The following is an 8,465-nucleotide window of genomic DNA, read 5'->3' on the forward strand; positions in this document are numbered from 1 at the left end:
TGAATGTATTTGATTTTAATTAAATTTCCGTAACTTTTGTCGCAATTTGTAAACTGTTTCTGTTGCCTGCCTCTGCTGCCTCTCGGCTGGCGTGTCAGTTGTTATCGCCTTTCGGTTTGTTTGTTTTAACCAAGTTACTCGTTGCGTTTTATTAATTGCCAGGTGAGCAGCTCGACAGGTGTCGCTGATGACTTTCCTGTGATTTGGATAGGTTTATGCATTTCTTTTATTTATTTTCCTTCGCTCCCTTTTTGCGCCCCGATGAACCTCAGACGTCCTCATTGTAGTACTGCTTTAAGCGAAAACTTTCCGGCTGGCCCAATTCGTGGCAGGTCTCCTTGATGTTGTCCAACTCCCGCAGCAGCTGGGGAGAGCGGGCCAAATGTGTGCGCTCTGCGCATTGCAGAAATATAAAAGAAAAACAGAAATTTGACATAAACATAAATTTGTATCAAAAGTATCTATCAATTATAATTAATTTTGTTATTATTATTATTTCAAGTTTTCTAAGTCCTACATAAAATAATTATTTTGATATATTTAATATTTATTTCCTTGTGACTTGCCTAGTTCGCTGGATATGTGATTGATTGTGGCATTTAGACGCCAGTCATCGTCGGCGAAGGGCATTTTGACTAAACCAAAAAACCGAAAATTTACGTCTTCAACTCGAGCTGTGAGCTGTGAATTTTGAATTTTGAATATAAGAACTGGGCTATGCTTAAGGCATAGCCTGCCTGGAACTGGCATCGAATGTGAAGCATGCCGCATCGATTTCTAGGTCGAGAATGTAGTCAATTTTAGTGGAGCGCAATTGGCCCAATTATTACGCCTGATTTAATAAACTCAATGAAACTCTTAACTGCTCTAAGTGCCCGCTAATCGTAGCGCAGGGAAAGAAAGAAAGAGGGAGGCAGAGTGTGAGAATGGGCATAAAATTGTTATGCGACAGAAAGCACATCAAACGAATTTGATGACAATTGAAGCTGCGCGTCCTTTTCACCATTTTCCGACTGTCTGATAGACGCGCAGGCAGACTTGCTGCCTGCTTCGTTCTTCGTTCTTCGTCCTTCGTCCTGCTGCTGCTCATTCGCGCTAACTGCGGAAGCCGGAAACGCGCCACAAATTGCAATGTTTGAGCAGCGACTGTCGCATTGTTGTTGCCGCCTTCTTCTTTGGCAAATTAATTTTATTTTACTTTACTTTTTTATACTATGTATATATGTGTATATATATCTTTTTTGATCTGCTTGCGTAGGCATGACAAAACGCCAATTGTGCTCAATTGGGTAAACTGACGCTGGAAATTGACAGCAATTTTCTTTTCACTTTTCGCATTTCCCATGATTATGCGGCGATTATAATAAATGCGAATTTCCTTGCCCATTTCCTTAGCTGTGGCTATAAATTTATCAGCCCTTCAGCCACTTCGCAAAGCAATCGAATTGAGTTTTAGAGGCGTGGCCGGGTCAGATATTTTATTTGTGATGTAAAAGAGCGAGACTTAAGAACTAAAGGGAGCTTGTCTCGATTAAATTTGGCTAGCAAAAGTATCTTTGCATAAGTTTGATTAATCTTCAGTCTATTTAAGATGGGACCTCATTTATCATTTAATTACAAGAGTATCTTTGAAATACAAGAGTATCAGCAATAAGCAGTCATTTAAATATATTGAGATACAATAGTATTTTTGAGATACAAATGTATCTCGGAGATACAATAGTATATTTGAGATACAATAGTATATTTGAGATACAATAGTATATTTGAGATACAATTATATCTCGGAGATACAAAAGTATCTGTAGTAAGCAATCATGGTATAAATAATTTGAAGAAATCCAAACATATCACAATATGTAATCGAATATCTGTCAGCTACGGCTATCCGTACAGGGCAACTGCTAGTGCAGCACACCCGACTCGTGCCTGTTGTTTGTTTCTGTGGCTGTCAACACACATTTATTCATAATTCGATGAGCGAAGCCATTTTGCCGGGCAGATTTTCTGCTCAACTGCCAATGCGAATGTCAAACTTGCTGTTAGCGTTGCCATCAACAATGTCCTTTCAAGGACGCACCCAGAAAAAAAGAACGGTAAAATTCAAGTGCAAAGCACTTAAAAAAATACACAGATAATATACACGCACGCACACACACACACTCGGGCCGGAGTGTGTGAAATACAGTGCCATTTGTCACAAATTATCAACCATTTAGAGTTAAATCAGGCGCATAATTATTTTTCCAACTGTATGCAGAGACACCTATCCGTGTGCCGGGCAGGTATTAGCCAAAAAGGTGTCATGTGTGCGAGTGTGTGTGTGAGAGAAGCGCACAATGGGTGCGTGTGTGCGTGTGTATATGGGATTTCGGGCCGTCGGATTGTCGCCGCAATTGTTGCAATTTGTTGGCTCTTGTCGCCTTTTCAGCCGGCGGCTTATTTAAATATCGCCCATAGCTGTTAAATAGACACATTACTCGCACTAATTTGTGGGCACTTTGGCTAGCATAATGGCCAGATTTAACGCACTCGAGCTGAAGTGTTCTTAAGTCTCATTTGGCTGAAACTAATCAAGTGGCCAAAGACCTGCTCAGCTCTCGTTTCTCGTTTCTCGGCCGGGCTAAGGATTGTGGCCAAGTCTTCAAATATATTTTTGGGCTGCTTTTATGTAGCTCGAACAACCCCTGTGCACATGTCCAGTCGATTAGAGTCAATTAGCGCGCGATTATAATGGCATTTTGCATGCCCCCACTACCCTTCCCCGCCCCACCCATCAAACTCGCAACGCTTTAAAGTCATTGCAGAAATTTGCACATAAATTGCGTAAAGTGCAATTTTTTATTTCAGCCCTAACACGTTTACACAGCACGCGGACAAGAGCCTCCGCTGAGCGGGTGTGGGCTGTGCCTGTACACACACACACACACACACACACATAGACAAATGCCAATCACCCCCATTGATGCACCCCCTTTTGTGTGTGCGTGTGTGTGCCAGTTCGCAGTTGAATGGGTTCCGCTTGTATTATTTGGTCAGCGCACATTGTCAGCCCAATTTCACACAAAAAATGCAATCAAATGTGACGCTTTTATTATTCTTGCGAATCTCGAATCTCTCTCGCCCAAATTGGAGTGGGCCAAATTGAAATCAATCAAATTAAATCGCCTTGTTCGCGCAATTTTATGCAGTCTGCATTTAACGCTCAATATGAAACTCAAAAAAGGGTTCCCCCCCCCCTGATATATGGAATATACGAGTTAATAACTTGGTAATATTCATGGCGCAAATAAGTCATACCAGGAATTCACTTGTCGCTAAAGAAATTGACAAAGTATCTTTTGCCTATCGCTTTGATATCGCTTTCTTATCTTCCAACTTGCAAGCGACAAAGTAAACTAGCTTAAGTATACGCAGCTAATAATAATTGTGGTAAATCATTTGTATGGCATATCGCTTTCGTATCTTCCATCTGCAAAGGAGACTAGCTCATTATCTTATATGTACATTTGTGGCATCTAAGTGCAATTAAAGTTTAAGCATGCAAAATATGCGATTTTAAAAAGGTTTTAAGTCTCAGGAGTACTTTGCATACGCTTGAGCGAATACACAAGCTCGGTATTTTTTTCATATTTGGTGGCATCGATAATAATTGAAGTGAAAACAATGTGTGTGCGATGGCGTGTGTGCGTGGGCGACTGTGTGTGTGTGTGTGTGTGTGTGTGTGTGTGTGCATGAGGCGGTCGCAAAGCTTCTTGAAGAACTTGATGCCCTCCTCATTGTGCTTTGTGCCGCGCCAGTCATAAACTAATTGACCATATGGGCCGTTCTGTGTGGCATACTTGAAAACTTGGGCGAACGGGTGGAAACGTGTGGAAACGGGGCAACGAGTGTATTTGTGCTCTTTATTATGAATTTCAAATCGAATTTGTATGGAAATTAAATAAAACTGAAAATTGCATTATTTCGACGTGCCCGCTTATTGTGTGCGTGTTTATTTTTGTTTTTGTGCAAATTGATTAGTGGGCCGAAACTTTTTTGGGGTTGTCGTTGGGCTGTACGATGGGCTGGCTCTGCATTTGGATTTGGCTTTGACAACGTCGCCGACTTTGACTTTGACTTTGCGCATTGTTGTGCAGCGCCCTGTAAAGTGATTCGCTTGAGAAAATGTGGCAGCCGTTGCCGGCCGAGCCAGGAACTCGACTTCGATCGGCCAGCAATTTGCGCCCATTTTAGCCATCATTTTCTTTTTTCATTTTTTTGCTGGCTAACTGCCAGATTAGGCGCCCATTAATTGGCCATCGTCTGCAGTTGCCAGATGCACACGTATCTGGCCGCCAAACACAATTTTCATTCATGAAGATCGAGTTCTAATTAAACGCCCCAACGTTGACAAACTGTCTGCGTGTGTGTATATTCCCTGCTGCAGCCACAATTTGTGGCAAAACATTCTCTTTTTGTACTCAAGATAGATCATAATGCCAGCTCTTAGGCATTTGGTAATTTGTCTGCTTTGCATTTGGTGCATTATATAGCCGCCAATTTGTTTAATCTGTTGTCAAAATTGTCAGCTTGTTAATGCCCTGTAATTTAAATTATATGGGGTAGCTTAGGAACTCAGCATTATATGAGCACTTCATCGTACTTAAGGTTCCTTCTTGAATTCTTTAATAATTTATAATTTTCACCATTCCTGAACTGCTGGCAGGGTATTTCTTAAACTATACTCATTATACTCTTTGCTAGCTAGTCAAATTTATCAACTCTTCATAATGCAAAAGAAATATTCTATATTTTTTAATATATCAAAATTTTTGTTTAGAGATTCGAACAATCCCTCAACTTCCTTGCAGGGTATTTCCCATAGTCCTCTAGCCCTATTCAAGATGCCAATTTCTTTGCTAGCTAGTTGTGCGACATATCGGATCCTTAGAATGCAATAGACATATTATATTTTTATAATATATGTTCTTTGTCTAACAATGTCTGAAAAGGATATGCAGGGTATAATATAGTCGTCTAGCCATGTCTTGAAATTCCTCGTTACGAGTTAAGCGTCAAATCAGATCCTTGGAATGTTAAATGTGGAATATATGTATATATGTATTATATACATAATCGATATGTATAACAATGTGTAAGACGCTTGCAGGGTATTTCTCACAGTCGTCTAGCCTTGTCACATATTCATCTAACGAAAATCCAAATGCTTTGATCTTTGCCATGTTCTGGGCGATGTTTGCTCCGTTCTGAGCTATCTGCGTCATGGCCTATCGAGTTACTCTTCCTCAGATCGGGCTGTGCATAAACAAATGCTATTTCTCGATATGCTTTTGGCTTTGGAATGCCGCTGTTCTCAGCTAAAAATATCCGAAGAGCATTTGGAATTTTCGAATACACAGGCGTGGGGGCAAAAGCATTTCGAAAATATTTTTGGCCACGATTAGGCAACTGACCAGAAAGCTCTAGAAAAGCATGGGAAATATGAAACGCAGCCGGCTGGAACCGGACGGAAAAGCTTTTCTAGTTTTCGAGTTGCCTGTGAAAATAGAAATCCGGAAACATTCGCCAAGAGAAACGAGAGCAGGCAGCGACAGGCAGCTCGCCATATGGATGCCAGTTCCCACGGTTAAGCCAGCCGAGCCTGAACCCCGCCCAGCCCCTGATCCGCCTACGCCCCATGCCCTGCCCGTTGTGAAAATCATCATCATCATCAGATTTTTAGAAAAGAATTAAATCTAAAAAATCGTTTTTATTTATAAATAATTATAAATTCATTTGTTTTTAATTAAAATTACATTCATGCGATCATTTTATATTTCGTAGCAATAGACCCCATTTAGACTATTGAAGGATGTTCTATACAAAACAAGAGGCTGGCGTTTCTTAATAAAATAATCAGATGGTTAACATTGATGAAAACACACAAAATAAACAATTAAATGGGGTTCGTTTTCATTACAAAGTGTTCAGTCAGTACAAAAAATAATCTGGAACCAAGGATGATGACACATTGGTTAAATGACATTCAAAAAACAGATGGCTGGGCATCTCGGATGTTCGGAGATGTGTTTGATGTTGTTCTTCTTGTTGTTGGATTGCGTATGTGCAAAGTAGACCCAGAGCCAGGCATAAGACAAGGCATGGGCCACTAGGCAGACGCTGGAGATGATTAGCAAGTAGATGCTTAGAAGCACTTGCGGTGGACAATGCCGGGGCCGGACTCGTCGTATTCCTCCTTGGAGATCCACATCTGCTGGAAGGTAGACAGGGAAGCCAGGATGGAGCCACCGATCCATACGGAGTATTTGCGCTCTGGGGGAGCAATGATCTTGATCTTGATGGTGGATGGGGCCAGGGAGGTGATTTCCTTCTGCATACGATCGGCAATACCGGGGTACATGGTGGTGCCACCAGACATGACAATGTTGGCATACAGATCCTTACGGATATCCACATCGCACTTCATGATCGAGTTGTAGACGGTCTCGTGGATACCGCAAGATTCCATACCCAAGAATGAAGGCTGGAACAGGGACTCGGGGCAGCGGAAACGCTCGTTGCCGATGGTGATCACCTGACCGTCGGGAAGTTCATAAGACTTCTCCAGGGAGGTGGAGGCGGCAGCGGTGGCCATCTCCTGCTCGAAGTCGAGGGCAACATAGCACAGTTTCTCCTTGATGTCACGAACGATTTCACGCTCAGCGGTGGTGGTGAAAGAGTAGCCACGCTCGGTGAGGATCTTCATCAGGTAGTCGGTCAAATCGCGACCAGCCAAATCCAGACGGAGGATGGCGTGGGGCAGGGCATAACCTTCATAGATGGGGACGGTGTGGGAGACACCATCACCGGAATCCAGAACGATACCGGTGGTACGACCGGAGGCGTACAGGGAGAGCACAGCCTGGATGGCGACATACATGGCTGGCGAGTTGAAGGTCTCAAACATGATCTGGGTCATCTTCTCGCGGTTAGCCTTGGGGTTCAGGGGGGCTTCAGTCAGCAGGACTGGGTGCTCCTCGGGGGCAACACGCAGCTCATTGTAGAAGGTGTGATGCCAGATCTTCTCCATATCATCCCAGTTGGTGATGATACCGTGCTCAATTGGGTATTTCAGGGTGAGGATACCTCTCTTGGACTGAGCCTCATCACCGACATACGAGTCCTTCTGGCCCATACCGACCATCACACCCTGGTGGCGTGGACGACCGACAATTGAGGGGAAGACGGCACGGGGTGCGTCATCACCGGCGAAACCGGCCTTGCACATGCCGGAGCCTGCATAGCAAAGACACAAACCAAACGTCCGTTAGCAAAAATACGAAAAAAAAAAACTACAAATCAGGGCGACCCCAAACGGATAGAGTACTTCGTGGGAAATTTCCCAAAAAAATGTGAGATAATTTCCAACTGATCAAATTTAGGGGATGACTCCCGAGCAAAGTGCTCTAGAAATGTGATCAAGGGAAATTTCTTGAAATATTTGGAATTTTCCATTTCAATTATTTTGGGGAATGTGTTGGATAACATGTGTATCTTTTTTATTTGTTCAGAAAATTGTTATTGAGAAACTATGTCAAAATCTTTGGAAAATGTTCAGTGGAAGTATGTGTAGATACATTTTTGTTGGATTTCTAGGGAAGTTTTTGTTCTTCTCGAAAATATCACAATTCTTTTGGGGAATGTGTTGGAAAATGTTTGTTGGGGAAATTGTTATTGTGAAAATTCGCAAATTAGTTTTGCTCAAGTTTTGTTAATGCACATCTTTTGTGTGTTGCACTTTTGAACACTGCACTGATTGATCCTTGAAAATATAATCCACAAATAAAGTGTATAATCCGTTTCTCTATCCGTTAATAGTTGTCCAGCTATCTATTTTCTTTGATTTTCATTTCTTTTTTTTTCGGTATACGCACCATTGTCAACGACCAAAGCAGCAACCTCATCGTCACACATTTTGTCTGGGGTTTGTTTGTATTACGGTACCACGGGTGAATTTAAATCAAGAAATACGGCAATGTGTACGCTTTGGAACACAACTGACTGACTAACGTATCCCCGCGTTGGTACACGGATTTTATACCAGCAGCGATTTGTCTTGGCGTTCAAGAAAATTGAACATCGTCACAGCCGTTGGGTCCCCGCCAGCCCCCTCAGCCCCTGTACAGGCCATCAGCAGCAGCAGCATAGCATCAAAAGCAATACCAACAGAAACAACAACAACAACAACAACAAGAACACAAATATAGCTAGAGATATTCATGCAGACACAGCTACAAATACAGCAACACATGCTCGCTCATGGATATCTGCGCCCACCTTCGGCAACGGCAGCGACGCCTAAAAATAGATCCTTAGCATAGGGGGGGGCCGCCTTTGGACAAATGCTGGTGGCGCAAGCGAGAGAGCATGCGAGAACGCGAGCGTGCAACAAAGCAGTTCGGCATGATCGAGCATGCAGATCG

At 42.6% G+C, this 8,465-nt stretch overlaps 2 protein-coding genes across 2 annotated transcripts; both read right to left on the reverse strand.

Moving 5' to 3' along the window:
* On the reverse strand, window positions 1-726 carry LOC26531830 (uncharacterized). The gene is made up of 2 exons (XM_015168897.3): window positions 567-726; window positions 1-393 (listed from the first exon to the last, which is right to left on the reverse strand). The coding sequence occupies exons 1-2, from the start codon at window positions 628-630 to the stop codon at window positions 269-271; spliced, it is 189 nt and encodes a 62-aa protein (XP_015024383.1). The 5' UTR covers window positions 631-726; the 3' UTR covers window positions 1-268.
* Window positions 727-6,047: 5,321 nt separating this feature from the next.
* Window positions 6,048-8,075, reverse strand: Act57B (Actin 57B). The gene is made up of 2 exons (XM_032436066.2): window positions 7,917-8,075; window positions 6,048-7,278 (listed from the first exon to the last, which is right to left on the reverse strand). The coding sequence occupies exons 1-2, from the start codon at window positions 7,954-7,956 to the stop codon at window positions 6,188-6,190; spliced, it is 1,131 nt and encodes a 376-aa protein (XP_032291957.1). The 5' UTR covers window positions 7,957-8,075; the 3' UTR covers window positions 6,048-6,187.
* Between the last annotated feature and the right edge of the window lie 390 nt (window positions 8,076-8,465).

This window comes from Drosophila virilis, chromosome 5 (genome assembly GCF_030788295.1).
Source record: "Drosophila virilis strain 15010-1051.87 chromosome 5, Dvir_AGI_RSII-ME, whole genome shotgun sequence".
Lineage (NCBI taxonomy): Eukaryota > Metazoa > Arthropoda > Insecta > Diptera > Drosophilidae > Drosophila > Drosophila virilis.